Genomic DNA, 16,399 nt, shown 5'->3' on the forward strand with positions numbered 1-16,399 from the left:
AGGCTTGCTTCCCTTCAGATTGATTATTCCACTTCTGTAGATCTGCTTGGTTTGTACCAATGCAACAGCTTCTACACTTCGTAGTTTCTCTCTTGCAGAAAACCTAAGTCTTTTCTGTTGCTATGAACAGAAAGTCACTGAGAATGCTGCATATTGGGCTCATCCAAGGCCCTACCCCCTTTTTTGTGCCATTGCCATACAAGTATCCTGGCATTAGATCAGTTCTGCATACGATCTGGTCTCTTGATCTGCAGAAGCATCTCTTCCCACCCCCCACTGCTCACCAGTTTCATACTGTCCAGGGCTCATATAACAGACAGAGAGGGTTTCCCCATACTTTGTAACAAATATTTCATTTAGCAGTGGAAAAAACCTCTAGTTAACCAAAAGCATTTAGCTGTTGGCTCTTTTTTCCTTCTGCATAGGTGTTAATGAATGTGGATCTGTAAATGTAACCGTATCAGAAACAGAAATACATATCCAGCCACCTGACAACCATACAATAAGTAATGTAACTTTTGCAAATGGAACACGTGCTGGAGTTCAACTATCGAATACGACGGTATCTGGACTTCAACCTGGCACTCAGTACGAAGTGACTTTTGAGATTTCTGCCGAAAAACTATGCTGCAAAATCATTACAACAAGTAAGTAATGGGCTGGAAGAGATGTTTATGGATCTGAGATGGCATCGGAGGCAGTTCTTACATTTTAAATAGAGAGAAGATTGCTTGGATTTCTCACATGTGTGCGATTCTGCTACTAGTAGCTGATTCCAGTAAGACCAGGCGCTGCTACTGACTAATGGAACTGAACTGTTCGCTCTAATGCAAAGCGCAACTGAAGTCTATAGCCTCTAACAGCAGCCAGCCATCTGATCAATAGTGCAAATGACAGCCAGGGTTCTTCTTCCCATGCTTAGCTTTGGAAAGCAAATGGCTCCTCCTACAATTATTAGCACTACAGGCTCCATTGTGTGCACTTTGCCTCACTCAGGAAGTTTCCCTGCTGAGCTGTACAGGTTTTCCTTTTGAGTCATGTTTGTTCATGCAAGCAAATAAGTCCAACTGTAAGCCTCCTTCATTTGGTCCACATTTAGAAAAAAAAATTTTTTGGGGGGGTTCTGTATAGTGCTTTGAAACAGTAATATTCTTTAAATAAAAATAGTTGGTTTTAAATTCAAAGAGAGCACTCATTTTCTTTCCCTGTTGCATATGGCTTCTTTTTTAAAAAAATGTCGCTGAAGGCTTTTTGAGGTAATGGAAGTGTACAAAGTCCAGAGCTGCCAAGTAAGAGCCTTAAATAATTAACTGATGAATATAGTAATTAAGTTCTACAGAAAAGAGGTTTGGTTTAAAGACACTCAGGAGCAATGTTAGGAATTAAAAATGTATGAATAGCTTTGCTGTCCTTCAAATCCGACATATGGGATCGGGATTTCCTTTGCCACAGAATGTTTGTCAGTACTGTATGAATCCGAACCTTTTCCTCCTGACACAATTGTCTTATATGTGTGTTGAGACTACACAGCTTGGCCTGGTCAGCTGCTGTGTACATGAAGCATTTCTAAAATCACTGCTTGGAAACTGTGGATTCACCCTTGGGTTGAGTAGCCAACATTTGTCTTTCTGGACCTTGCTGCCACATTTCGCAATGTAGTGTTGGTACCCAAATGTATAATGACCACCAGCCCCTTCTCAGCAGACGCAGCTAGACTGCTTCATGTTATGTGCAGTTTTCCTTCTGGACAGACAAGTTGGTTGCCATGTCTTCAACGCAACCATTAAAGCAAATGCCACTGTCTTTGAAATCAGTTGTGTCCAAGCCTTTGTAGACAAGAACTTCCAAACATTATAGACTTTCCCTTATGAGGGCTCATACCTCAATACACTTGCTCACCTTTAAGGAACTCCTCTGGTGTCCTTGCTACAATTGTCTAGAACGAAGGCCATCGTGGAATTAGTCTCAACTGTGCCTGTTTCTGAAGAGTGACTCTCCCATTACGAGGACCTATATGAATCCATCTTGAGGTACCTCCAAGATGTGGCATTCACCTGATCGTTGGTCATTTTGTAGCTTGTGCCATTCCTCGCATGGGTCGATTTTGAACTGTGTGGGCAGAAATGGTTCACCTGAGGCTGCTGTGACACCAGCTGATTGGGAGTTGGACAACTCCACCCACCTGTCAAGCTTGCTGTACTCCATCAGGCCAGCTACTTCAGTCTTCAGGCTGTCCTCACAGAGACTGCACTAGACACACAACCACAGCATCTGTCCAGCAGCCCTTGGATATGCTAAGTCAAATTTTGTGCAGCTCAGCTCTTCCTTCACACTCTTGTTAGACTTTTTCTGCACTTCCTGTTTCTTTTTAACTTTAAAGAGTTTTTTATTAAGCCAGGGATGGGGAACCTGTTGCCTTCCAGATGTTGTTGGACCCCAACTCCATCATCTCTAGCCATTGGCAGTGCTGGCTAGAGCTTGTTGGAATTGGAATCCAACAGCATCTGAAGGGCCCCAAGTTTCCTATCCCTGATTTAGCCAGTATATAATATATGCCAAGTATTAAGAACTGCTTCTGATTACCTGTCTGATTACTTAGCTGGGAAAGAGCCTGGATTTGGCTGTTTTAATTTTCAGAATTTGTGGCCTTCCTTGCAAATAAAACAGTAGTTTGACATAATCCCACAGGTTATGGTAAGCTTCCTGAGCATTGTTCATCTGACTCTTGTACCTTTGTGCAGTAGAATGCAGTTTTCATACAGATCGATAGAACGGAATATTTAACCTTAAACAAAAATGTCCTGTGGCTTCCAGGTATGTTTGCAGGACATATCAACTGATATACCTCCCAGGAGTGAAATCTTGAGTGGCACCAGTGCATGAGCTTGTGGTGTTGGATCTCCATCAGTTTTGTTGCCTTCTGTTCATAGATAAATTGTTAATGAATAGGAAGCGCCTGCTTGTAAATTCCCAATTATTCAACCGGTGTTGTAACATATATCCTCAAGCAGATGGTAACAAGACTGAAGGAGAGCCAAGTGGTGCAAACATTTATTCAAGTGTGCCTTCAAATGATTGATGCAATTGCACATAGAAAACAAATGTTAAAATTTAAATTGCACGTATGCTCACTCTGTTTCTTCACCAGAACATATTAAAATTAAAAGTATAAGTTTAGTGCAATTCAGGTACCTTTCCATTTTTATGTTATTTATCAAAACATCTATAACTGGAGCAAAAGGAGCACAGTTTTTGCAAACCAAATTGTAATGCCTTGTATCTCTTAACAGATTTTGGGTAACACATTCTCAAATGGAGATATTTTCTTTCAGTGGTGCAGATCAAGCCCTTTTTCTTTTTTCCTGTACAGAACCCAGCCCAGTTTTTGACATCACCCTTGAAAACCGCAGTAATTCAACAGTAACTTTAAAGTGGAGCAATCACGATCCAAATGCATCTAACTACACTTACCGGATACTAATAGAAGGAACTGATCCTCCCAGGAAAGAAACTTATAACACCACCAATGCAGTAATTAGGGGCCTGGAACCTGGAACATTGTATACATTCACGATATTCCCACAAGTTGATAATGGTTCAATTGAAGGAGAACCAAATCATACAACTGTTTATACCAGTAAGGAAACATTTGAAATGTTATGCACATTCACATTTTACTTATGCATTTGCAATCTTATGTGGGTGGGGAAAAATAAATGGAGAGCAGGTTTGCTACCCACCAATGGTGAAAATAGTTTTTTAAGTCCTCCACCTCTCTTACCTGGATCTGGGAAGGTTGCAGGAGGGCTCTGGGAGCACCTCAGGACCCTTGTGCGACCTTCGCAGAGCCCACTAAGCAGCCCTCGACCTCACAGGGGTGGGGGCAGTTCTGGGGGTTCCGGGCTTTGCCGGATTTTGGGTTTTTTGCGCTTGGACCCCCAGAAACAAACCATCGCATAAGTGGCAAGTCCACTGCACCTTGCTTCCTTGTGCATCTAATGTGCATTAAGGCTATGCCTTTCCAAGTATGAAAGATGCATTAGGAAGTAGGTGGGAAATTGACTGCAGTTATTAAAAATGTTTTCTGAGTTTATACCAGGGTACGCACTGAAGGGACACGGGTGGCGCTGTGGTCTAAACCACTGAGCCTAGAGCTTGCCGGTCAGAAGGTCGGCAGTTCGAATCCCCGCAACGGGGTGAGCTCCCGCTGCTCGGTCCCTGCTCCTGCCAACCTAGCAGTTCAAAAGCACGTCAAAGTGCAAGTAGATAAATAGGCACCACTCCGGCGGGAAGGTAAACGGCGTTTCCGTGCGCTGCTCTGGTTCACCAGAAGTGGCTTAGTCATGCTGGCCACATCATCTGAAAAAACTGTCTGCGGACAAATGCCGGCTCCCTTGGTCAGTAAAGCGAGATGAACGCCGCAACCCCAGAGTCATTTGCGACTGGACTTAACTGTCAGGGGGCCTTTACCTTTTTTTTTTTTTAAATGCACTGAATAAGTTTGATTTTTTTAAAAGTTGATTCTACAGCAAGTTTGTTCTTGGCAAGTAAAGGTGGAAACAGATATGACAAGTAGCTGATGCCTCCTAAGTGAATGTTTAATCTTGACGAAATATTAGCTGTAGGAATTTATGCAATACTAAATCTGATAACACTTCCTTAAACAGGGCCCAATCCAGTTTTTGGCATCCAGGTTGAAAACCTCAGTGACACAGAAGTAACTTTAAAGTGGAACAACCCAAATGATTCCAACTACACTTATAGGATACTAATAGAAGGAACTGATCCTCCCAGGGATGAATCTTCTAACACCACCAGTGCAGTAATTGGGGGCCTGGAACCTGGAACATTGTATACATTCAGAATATACTCACAAGTCGATAATGGTACAGTTGAAGGAGAACCAGATACTACAACTGTTTATACAAGTAAGAAAGATGTATGATGATTTCTAACTGCCATGGGCTCCATAAAGTCCATTCCCTGCATCTTCAATATGGAGTCAAACAGAGCTATAGCCAGAAGGCCTGCAATATGCTGGGGAACTAGTTTTCTGCACACTTAGTTGCAGCTGTTTAATACGATATGCTTGTCATTTTAATGGAATGGATGCCAAATTGCAATTGTGGGACGTTCTTTTATTCTTATTCTGATATTTATGCTCAGTTGTAGAATTGACAGGGGTTGAGAATGGGGGAATAATTCTGATTCCAATTTATTGAGTGGGGGGGAGAGAGCCCTTTTGCCAAGTTCATAAGCAATATGCAGTAGTGACACAGAATGGAAGTGTCTGTGAGGGGTTTTGGGGGGAGGTGGGAAGGAGTGAAATAAAATTTGATATTGTGAGAGAGCTAACTGGGAGAAGATAATGCAAGGCCTATAGGTAGCACTGACTCTGCCAAAGAACTTCCCCCAATTTTCATATTTTAGTATGCCGTCTTGCGACTTGATGCAGAAGGTAACATAGAAATGTTTTAAATTAGTACAGTGGTACCTCTGGATGCGAACGGGATCCATTCCGGAGCCCCGTTCGCATCCTGAAGCGAACGCAACACGCGTCTGCACGTGTTGTGATTCGCCACTTCCGCGCATGCGTGTGACGTCATTTTGAACATCTGCGCATGCACGAGCAGTGAAACCCAGAAGTAACACGCTCCGTTATTTCTGGGTCGCTGCAGAGTGCAACCCAAAAATGCTTAACCAGAAGCTACTTCGACACGAGGTATGACTGTACATGCAAGTGTACTTCTTTAATTTTTGCAGGTTTGAAAGCAAAACTTAGGCATCTGCCCTCCCGTTTTTATTTTTTTGTGGTGAAAATATTGCAATACCCACAAAAAGGTTGGCTAGTTAAATTATAGTAAACCTATATCAGGGTCAAAAATTTCTAGCAGTAACATCTAGCTGTGTAATTTAAAAAAATCCCTTCATCAGTGCGGCTAAAACCCTTTTCCTTTTTTAACAGAGCCCAGCCCAGTTTTCGATATCAGTCTTGAAAACCGCAGTAGTTCAACGATAACTTTGAAGTGGAAAAACAGCGACCCAAATGCTTCCAACTACACTTATCGGATACTAATAGAAGGAACTGATCCTCCCAGGAATGAAACTTCTGACACCACCAGTGCAGAAATTGGGGACTTGAAACCTGGAACATTGTACACATTCACAATATTCCCACAAGTCGATAATGGTGCAGTTGAAGGAGAACCAAATGCTACAAGTGTTTATACAAGTAAGTCCAAGTTCATACAAGTAAGTAAACATTTCAGACTGCCTGTTTCTGTACCATAAAGACGTAAAGAGGAACGCCAGCCACAACATAGCCTTTCCCTATTATTTTGCTAGACTAAATATATTTTTCCTTGGCCAGTCCCCTTCCTGGCCAAAGCCCCATCCAGAGACATGCCCCGGTATATAATTGAGGATTCATCCTTTCCCACAGGAGGGAAGGGCCCAATGTCTACCCAATCACAAAAGGAACAGCTGCCCAAATGCAGAAGCAAAGACAATGCAAGAAGTGAAAAGGGGGGGGGCAGGAAGATGTCAAAGGCCATTAGCTCACACCGACAACTGGACTGGCATATCAACCAGAACTCTCCATAACGAAGTGGACCGATTCATGGAGCCTAAGGCTACTAACCAAGATGGCTATGCTCTCTGCCTCCATACTTCTGAATACCAGTTTCTGGAAGAGAGTGCTCTTGCTCTGAGGTCCTACTTTTGGGGCTCCCCATGGGCATCTGATTGGCCACCATGAGAACAGGATGCTAGACTAGATGGGTCTCTGGCCCGATCCAGCAGGCTCTTTGTATGTTGTTGTGATGGTATGGGAAGAGGGACCCTCTTTCCTGTGTTTCAGTGTCCAATTGCCTGTGCCTGCCCCAAGTCAAAGGAGGCACCCAGTGACAAAACATGAAGACCCAAGAGTTCACTTTTCCCTGCTGCATCACCTAACTCAAAAGTGTTGCCTGTCTGGCTCAATCTGAGTGGAAATGCTCAGGAAATGGGCTTTTGTAAGGTTTTGTGGAACCTCTCACAATATTACGAACCATCACAATATTACCAACTGTAGTCAGCGGGCCTAGAGGTCCCCGCCTCTAATCACCACTACAGTAGCCTACACCTGACAAGCTGCAATGCAAAAGGAAGGGCCCCTTTTGTGTTATTCAATATGTGCTTGCAGCAGTTGCTAGAAGATTGATTGCAAGTACAGTGGTGCCCCGCAAGACGAATGCCTCGCAAGACAGAAAACTCGCTAGAAGAAAGAGTTTTCCGTTTTGGAGGTGCTTCGCAAAACGAATTTCCTGTGGACTTGCTTCGCAAGACAACAATGACTTGCGAGTTCCTGCTGGTTTTTTTTCCTCCCCCCCCCCTTTTCTAAGCCGCTAAGCCACTTATCAGCTGATCCGATCAGCAGATAAGCCGCTAAAAGCCGCTAATAGCGCTAATCCGCTAATCTGTCAATGGGCTTGCTTCGCAAGACAAAAAAACCGCTAGACGAAGAGAATCACAGAACGGATTCTTTTCGTCTTGCGAGGCACCACTGTATTAAGAACGTGATTATCATGTTATTTTAATATTTTAAACTGAATTTTAGAATCCTAGAGTTGATTGTAGTACAGTTCTCTAGTTAGCAAGTAAAGCAGAGGTGGTGATATAGCAAAAGTCTGTATAAATGAACGTCTAAAAATTTTGTACCTTAAAAGTAAAACTGTCCTTCTGTATTTGGTTTTTATAATGTAAATGTTAATATTCCAACAAAGCAGTAGCTTACTACTTTATAGTTAAACTCTATACCTGTTCAAGAGATCTCTGGCACATCTAACAGTGTCATAATATTTCCCTTCGCTTGCATAGCTAAAATCCTTTTCTTCTTTTTTAAACAGAGCCCAGCCCAGTTTTTGATATCAGTCTTGAAAACCGCAGTAATTCAACGATAACTTTGAAGTGGAAAAATAGCGACCCAAATGCTTCCAACTACACTTATCGGATACTAATAGAAGGAACCGATCCTCCCAGGAAAGAAACTTCTGACACCACCAGTGCAGAAATTGGGGACTTGAAACCTGGAACATTGTACACATTCACAATATTCCCACAAGTCGATAATGGTGCAGTTGAAGGAGAACCAAATGCTACAAGTGTTTATACAAGTACGTCCAAGTTCATACAACTTAGTAAACATTTCAAACTGCTAGATTTCTTTACCATAAAGATGCATTCTGTACATTCAAACTGTTTACTCAAGCAGGAGATGACAAGATTGAGGTAGACAAGTAGATAATGGTAAAACTGAAGAAGTCTCAAATAATGTAACTGTAGATACAAGTATGTTTTAAGATTTCTCTTAAGGGTAATTCTATATATTCATGATACGTACTTGAGCAGAGTAGGTATTATATGATTGCCCTTGTAGTTTCCTGGCTATTTGTGGTTATGCTAATACATCTGCATAGTTAATGCACGCTAAAGATGCTGGTTGTTGTCATTGTGGTTAAAAAAAAAGAAATTGCATGCCTTAAGTCTCTTATACCAGGAAAGCAGAATTACTATTTTTAAGTTGATTCTGAAGTACGTTCCTCTGACAAGTGATGATCTACTAAAGGATGTGTGATCTCTACATTAGCTGCCTCTGCCTATCCTTCCATTTTTTTGTTTTATACTGTACTCTAACAAAATGGTAGCCAATCATATTGTAGTAACCGTTTACATTTCTCAAGGAACTTCTGATATCACTATTTTAATATTGTGATGCAACTTTGTGTTATTGGCACAGCTAGATCCCTTTTCTTCTTTCTTGAGCAGAACCCAGCCCGGTTTTTGACATCAGCCTTGAAAACCGCAGTAATTCAACAGTAACTTTGAAGTGGAACAATAGCGATCCAAATGCATCTAACTACACTTATCGGATACTAATAGAAGGAACTGATCCTCCCAGGAAAGAAACTTATAACACCACCAGTGCAGAAATTAGGGGCCTGGAACCTGGAACATTGTATACATTCACGATATTCCCACAAGTTGATAATGGTACAATTGAAGGAGAACCAAATGCTACAAGTGTTTATACCAGTAAGTAAATTACAACAGGTGGAGATTCCCAGTCTCTGCATTTCTGTACCATAAAGGTATATTCACAATATGTGCTTGATCAGAAGCTGACAAAATGGTGGTAGACATGCGCGTGTCTAAACAATTAAATTCAGTTTTAATGTTAAATACCATTTATTTTCCACAGTTACATATTGTTTACAGGTGCGGTATTCTTCTTGTTTTTTTTGTGAGAAGCTAGCCTGCTTTCCCATTTCAATGATTGACTCACTCCCCACCCCCAAAAATTCCTGCAGATGGCCAGGTCTTCCTGAGGTTGCTGGGCTCCCAACTCCCATGACCCCCAGCTATCGGGGGGGGGGGAATAATGGGCATTGAAGTGCTTCATTCTCTGGAGGGCACCTCTTTGGCTAGCCTTTGCCTTAGAGGCCTATTACAAATAAAAGGGAAGTGGTCCTCCCAGGAATGACGCTTCTGATGTCCCCAGTGCAGCAATTAGTAGCTTGGAATCTGGAACATGGTGCAAATTCAAATATATCCAATAGCAGCTGATTAAAAAAACAAACTGAAGAAGACCAAGCTGATATATCTGTTTATATAAGTAAGCAAATTAAAACGGGGCGATTTCCAAAATGATATTCATTGCTATACCATTTAGGTACTTTATGTACATTCACATTTTATTTTTGAGCAGAACAAGCTTGAGGTTGGCCCAATTTAAGAAGAATCTGTACAAAGGTGTTCTTGGACACTTAAGGCATCCCCCCCCCCCGGAAAAATGTATATATATGGTGAGGTTGTACAGGAGGCACAATGGATCTTCCCCTTCCCCTTCTCCCTGACGCCCCCTGAAGCCTCCGATCTGCTGCAAAGATTCCCCCAAACCTCCAGAAGTGATTGAGAGTGTATAGGAAGCTTTAGGAGGGAGGAGAGGGTGGCCTGTTGCGCAAGCAGGACAGTACAGCTGGATTTCAGGCAGCGTACTTACCCTTATTTGTCCCTCCCATGGTTCAGATCTCACTTTCCTTTTGCGTTTCCCCCATATAGAGCCCAGTCCTGTCTCTGGCTTCGATGTTGTTGATATTGACACAATGAACGTAACCTTAAGATGGGAAGACAACGATGCTTCTTCTTCAGGGTACACTTACATAGTATTGTATCAACAAAACCAAGTGGAAATGAAAGCGACAACACGATACAAGAACGTTACCATTCTTGGACTTTTACCAGGCACCCTCTATCGCTTTAGTGTATTTCCACAAGCAGCAGACAACCTCACCAAAGGGGACCCACAAACCACACACAGGTACACAGGTAAGTGGCTAAAAAGCAATTGAAAGTGTTCCTTAAAGTGCTAACAATAAGTATTAAAAATACGTTTCCATGAGAGAGTTGAATAATTTAGTGTGTGTGTGTGTGTGTGTGTGTGTGTGTACGCCTTATAATAACAAAGGAAAATCTTTTGGAGGTTATGATGCTAATTTGGAACACAGTTCAGCTTATATATATATTTAAAAGCCTTTTTTCCCCTTGACAGCTCCTAGCTCAGTCACCAGCATCAGAGTTACAGATGTCAGTATAACAACGGTCAACTTAACATGGGAAAATCTTGATGCAGCTTCTTCAGAGTACACCTACAGGATACAGATTGGTGGTGAAGCCACTGAGGACAAGATATTCCCAACTACAAGTGCTGAAATTTCAGAGCTAACTCCTGGGACCAATTATACATTCAGCATTTATTCAGTAGCAGGGTATAATCAAACTGAAGGGAGACCAGGCAGCATAAATAACTGTACAGGTAAGTCTGTTCAATGGCAGAAGGGCAGAATCTTCTCCTTTATATGCTTAAGCAGATAAGGTGATGTCTGCAGAAATGGGACAGGGGTGAAGCAAACAAAAGCAGAGCAGACTTCATGTCTTTTTTGAGGAAAAGTGTTTTATTAAGCTACCAAATTTAAAATCTTACTTATTTTGCTTCTCTGTGCCCTGGGTATGTGTACAAGGCAAATGAACAAAGGGAAAATTATCCCCACCTTCATGTCAATAGCATTTGGCAACATCCAGCCAGACTATGGAGTGAAGAACGCCTGAAGAAAATACGTCCACCTGTAAATGCAAACTAATAATAACCATTCTTAGATTCCAACCCTAACCCTGCTTACTTAGCAGCAAGTCCCATTGAATTCAACAAGACGTGCGTCTGAAAAGACATAGTTAGGACTGCGCTGTTAGAGGCAGTGTTTGAAACAATTAATCTTCTTTTCAGTTCCTGGTGATAAATAAAGGATTTGATGCAAACAGAAAAACCTCTTTGGTGTGCAAAAAGGCCTTTTCTAATTGATTGTTTTATCTCTTGCATAAGATACAAGAACTGCAATCCTTGTGCTTCCGTTTGCACAAGGTGTATGCAGTCTCTTGCCGTGTGGTCTTGCACAGAAGCCCCACGCAATGCCTTCTGTTAGCTCTTATGCAGCAGTTAATTGCAAAACCAGGCCCCTTTTTTTGTTTAACACATTTTCTCCTGGCCAGATGAATGTTATATATTAGGCATGTCCAGTAGGTCACTTGTGATCTACCAGTTGATTGTGAGATGTCCCTGGTCGATCGCCCCTCCTCCCCAAAACAAAAGCTCAAAAACTTTGGTCAATCCAATGGGTGTATCACTGGCACTATTTTTATAGTGGGAGTAGATTGCAGTCTCTTGGGAGTTGGACATGCCTGTTATACATGATCCAAATTTGATATGCCATTTCTCCTTGTGCCCTTTTTGTTGTGGTGTGTCTTGTCTCCTATTATGAACAAACTGAAATGCATACAGTGAACTTTGGTTCTCGAATGTCTCAGTTGACGAACAAATTGGCTTCCGAACGCCGAAAACCCGGAAGTAAGTGTTCCGGTTTTTGAATGTTTTTCGGAAGCTGAATGTCCGATGCAGCTTCCGCTTGAGTGCAGGAAGCTCCTACAGCCAATCACAAGCCACACCTTGGTTTTCGAACATTTCGGAAGTTGAACGGACTTCCGGAACGGATTCCGTTTGAGAACAATGGGACTACTGTATTGTAAAGAGACAAAGTAGGGAACAAACCTCGCAGGAGGAATTAAGAGATTTGGTTCTGTTCTGCCCACTGCCTTTTTCATTCAAGTGTTATGTGTGTTTATTAAATACTCTGTGTGACTAGCCTGCCTTCTTTGTTGTAGATGCTGCAAGAGTGGAGGTGTTGAACTGCATGCAAGTCGCCAAGCAGCCAAAATTGATTCTAAACTGGTCTAATCCAAAGGGGAGGTTTGCTGACTTTGGAGTTGACATCTTAAATAGTACTTGGGGCAGTAAAAATATATTGGAAAACCATACCACAGTAACAGATTTGAACTACTATACCAACTACACTGTTAGAATTGTCACACATTCGTGTGGGAAAGATAGTCATCCTCAGGAAAAAATATGTCCCACAAGTATTGGTGGTAAGCATATAGTTGCTTTGTCTGGGGTTGTTGGCAAGGAATGCATAATGGAAATGGGTTTCTGAACTAGATAGCTATTGGCATTACATAAAATAATTATATCACATCGCAAATTTTAGGCCCAGTGGAAAGGTGTGTGTTCGTCAACAGAGATAGATGTGGGTGTGTGGTTGTTAAAAAGTTTAGAAATAGTTTTATGACCACTTATTTAAGAAAAAGAGTCTTTCCATTTTTTTGCTAAAGGAAAACCTCACAGCTGGAGAGTTCATATCTTATTATCTTTAACCCTTTTGTCCCTTGTTTTTATTGCAATTGTGTCTGTTGGGGGGGATACCAAAACTAAAACTAAAATAAAACAGAATACCATTAGTATATACAGCATAGAAGATGCCAGTCCAAATAGGAACATCTTACAGTGCTTTCAGAAAATATTAAGCTTTTGTGAAGCTCCATGCAAAGGAAGTTGCACAGTTGTGGGGCAGCCACCAAGAAAAATCTCTTAGAGTTTGACTTGGAATAGAGGGCCTTAAAGCTTTCACACCAACGTTTGCTGCTTGATCCTTTGTTGTTTGCCATGTATGTAAACCACTGCAAGGAACATCCATGTGGTGGCTTCATGCATGATGCAGTTGCAATGTGTAGTGGCATTTGGAGCTTCTGAATGATGTGGGTGACTCCAGGTGGCAACTTGCACTTTTAAGAGTTGTAGAGTACAGAAATCATTTCAACAAATCTCAACATAGCTAATGTGCTATACAGATAATCAAGAACTAGGCTATTCTTTGCAAACAGGTCGTTGTGTTCCTTTGTAGTGCTGCAGAAAGAGATTTGATATACAAAAATTGTTTCCCCTACATTCCATGTTTGTTTTACAGTGGTGCCTCGCAAGACGAAATTAATTCGTTCCGCAAGTTTTTTCTTCTTGTGAGTTTTTCGTCTTGCGATGCACGGTTTCCCATAGGAATGCATTGAAAATCAATTAATGTGTTCCTATGGAAACCGCCTTCAGACCAGGTCCGGGGACAGTCTGTCCCCCGACCTCTTCTGAAGGCTGGGGGGGGGGGGGACAAGGGCTTTTCTTCCCACCCCCAGCATTTTAAAAAACCCCGGGACAGCGGAGGACTTCTCCGCTGTCCGGGGTGATGTAAAAGCCCCTGGGAAGGCAGGCAGGGGGGACAAAGACTTTTGCCCCCCGCCCGCCTTCAGAAGAGGTCCTGGACCTCTTCTGAAGGCGGGCGGGGGGCGAAAGTCTTTGCTCCCCACTGCCTGCCTTCCAAAGCCGTCCGGGACAGCGGAGAAACGTGCTGCCTTTCTCCGCTCTCCCGGGAAGGCAGGCAGGGGGGAGCAAAGACTTTCGCCCCCCGCCCGCCTTCAGAAGAGGTACTGGACCTCTTCTGAAGGCGGGCGGGGGGCGAAAGTCTTTGCTCCCCCCCGCCTGCCCTCAAAAGCCGTCCGCGATAGCAGGAAGCGCTTCCCTGCTATCCCAGACTGCTTTTAAAATGCTGGCGGTGGGGAGCAAAGCCTTTCGGCCCCCGCCGGCCTTCCTGGACCTCTTCTGAAGGCCGGAGGGGGGGGAAAGGCTTTGCTCCCCACCACCAGCATTTAAAAGAGGTCCCCGGAGATTTCCCTATGGGCTTTCGTCTTGCGAAGCAAGCCCATAGGGAAATTCGTCTTGCGAAGCGCCTCCAAAACAGAAAACCCTTTCGTCTTGCAGGTTTTCCGTCTTGCGAGGCATTCGTCTTGTGAGGTACCACTGTATTTGTCTTTATATGCTTTATACTAGTGGTTTACTGGTTTTATGTTGTACACTGCTTTGAGGCTTTTAAAATATTAAACAGTTTATAAATGTTTTCAGTTAATAAATATTTGCTTTCCAGACCCTCCATCTCCACTTACAGCCCCTGCCATTGTGGGAACCACTCACAACTCCTTGACAGTTCGGTTCAGTAGCTTTAATGCAAGCCATGGACCTTTAGTAGCATATGCAGTAATCGTCACACGAAAAGGTAAAACAAAAACAAAATGCATGGCCAGTACAGCCATTTTATCATTTATTTTAAAAAATCTGTCTTTATGTAAGAAGCTCTGTTCCATACTTTCTCTTTTGTTTTTAAAAAAGTAGTAGTAAATTTCTGAGACTGCATTTAGAGTTGATACCTGCAGTATTGCAATGATTAGATCTGATTGTTTCTGGCAACGGTGAAGGAAATGTCAACATTTTTTGGGTGCAATCAAGATTGTATTGATTCCTCAGCAAAACCAAGTTTTGTATCCCACTTTGTTTCATATTTATATTGCTATAGAGCACCTGTCAGCATGGTATTGATCAAAGCTATTATATCAACCAAGATAGGAACTTGAACGCAATGTGTTTTGACTATACACGATTTTGGCTTTAGGCGCAATCCCCAGAATGTAACCCCCATATAACTTATGGGTTTACTTCTTTTTTTAACTTAATATTTTGATTTTGGACAATATTGAAGTAGCTGTTGGATATTTTACTCTATGAGTATCTAAAAATCTATCATTTTATATTTTCTTGATAATTACGGTACCTGATGATGTATTCTCATTTTTACCCCCATACAGATCTAGTCTCTGCAGAGGCCTTGAAATATACCTATGATGATTTCATGAAACGGGGAGCAGATGCTTACGTTGCATATGTCAAAGATGAGCAAATGCGCTCCTCTTCCCCCTCCAACAGTGAACAGCATACTATTGAAATAGGAGACGGATCCGTAACACATGGTTATGTCAGTGGGAAGTTAATCCCACTTAATTCATACAGGTATTTTAATTCTATTTCTAACTCCATTTCCCTGAGTCGTGTTGATGACTAAAACATAATAAATGAGTAACACACACTTTTTCTTTAAAAATCAAACTCTGATTTCAAATCCAATTTTTTCTCTCTCCTCTGCCTTGCATTAGGGTATATGTTGCTGGTTTTACTCGCATTGACTATTTGAATGACACCATTGACGAAAAGGAGAGTTATGTCTCATTTTCAAAAATTTCAGATGCTGTTGTCTTACCTCAAGATCCAGGTACATTTATTTCATCATCCTCAAACCTTTTATTGGCATCACATCCAAACATACAAAACAAATCAATACACAATTACCACTTCCCCAGTGGCAAAAAACATTTGCTAAAAGGAAGGAGGCAGAGCAGTCTATCGTCACATCTCTAGGTCTCCAGGGAGATCAGATGTCTGCAGTGTATTTCGACGACAAAAAAAGAAATAGATATTTTTAGCCACTAACTTGGTGACCTCCTGATCATTCCCCAGTAATAGAAAATGTATGATCTCCAACTCTGGTTTCCATTTGGGGATATAGAGTTGATCTAGAAATTGCTTACAGAGATCAGCATATAGTTTACAATTAAGAACCATGTGTGTAAGGGTTTCCACCAGGTGGTCTTCACATGGGCAAGTTCTTTCTCCTTCCACCCTGCCTGAGAACCTTCCCCAGAGGAGAACCCAGTTCTGTTCCCCTCCTTGCCAAAGCGTAGCCTTAGACCTTTGTGTTTCAGATCGTGTCTAATGAGCAGAGTATATAAAACCAACCTGTGGGGTAGTACGTTGCCACCACTCCTTTAGTCCAAACAACCTGGAATTCCCAGACATTACTGGGCACCCCTAAAATTCTAGAGAAGCAAAAGCTAAAGGCCAGACCCTCTGTTTCCAGCGTCTCAGGTTAAACACTTACTCAGTAGTAAGTGACCAAGAGATTGGGAACTAGACTCAGTACCCAAGAAGACAGGCATCAATCTTATATGGTAGGTTTATTAAAATTAGTGGTAGCAGAACTCCAAGGTTTGTAGAATAAAATAAAATTTAGAAATGCAAACCCCACAGTGAGGACCAAGTATG

General features: G+C 42.1%; 1 protein-coding gene across 1 annotated transcript in view; it reads left to right on the forward strand.

Annotated features, from left to right (window-relative positions):
• Window positions 1–16,399, forward strand: part of PTPRJ (protein tyrosine phosphatase receptor type J) — an 80,219-nt gene that overhangs the window by 48,023 nt on the left and 15,797 nt on the right. The window contains exons 3-14 of the mRNA XM_082195808.1: window positions 426–647; window positions 3,371–3,637; window positions 4,668–4,928; window positions 5,966–6,232; window positions 7,887–8,153; window positions 8,806–9,072; window positions 10,099–10,365; window positions 10,589–10,852; window positions 12,253–12,516; window positions 14,394–14,522; window positions 15,109–15,310; window positions 15,454–15,569. Of these exons, the coding sequence (XP_082051934.1) occupies window positions 426–647; window positions 3,371–3,637; window positions 4,668–4,928; window positions 5,966–6,232; window positions 7,887–8,153; window positions 8,806–9,072; window positions 10,099–10,365; window positions 10,589–10,852; window positions 12,253–12,516; window positions 14,394–14,522; window positions 15,109–15,310; window positions 15,454–15,569 (2,793 nt within the window). The remainder of the gene's footprint in view (window positions 1–425; window positions 648–3,370; window positions 3,638–4,667; window positions 4,929–5,965; window positions 6,233–7,886; window positions 8,154–8,805; window positions 9,073–10,098; window positions 10,366–10,588; window positions 10,853–12,252; window positions 12,517–14,393; window positions 14,523–15,108; window positions 15,311–15,453; window positions 15,570–16,399) is intronic.

This window comes from Podarcis vaucheri (genome assembly GCF_965113315.1).
Source record: "Podarcis vaucheri genome assembly, chromosome: 1".
In the NCBI taxonomy this organism is placed as follows: domain Eukaryota; kingdom Metazoa; phylum Chordata; class Lepidosauria; order Squamata; family Lacertidae; genus Podarcis; species Podarcis vaucheri.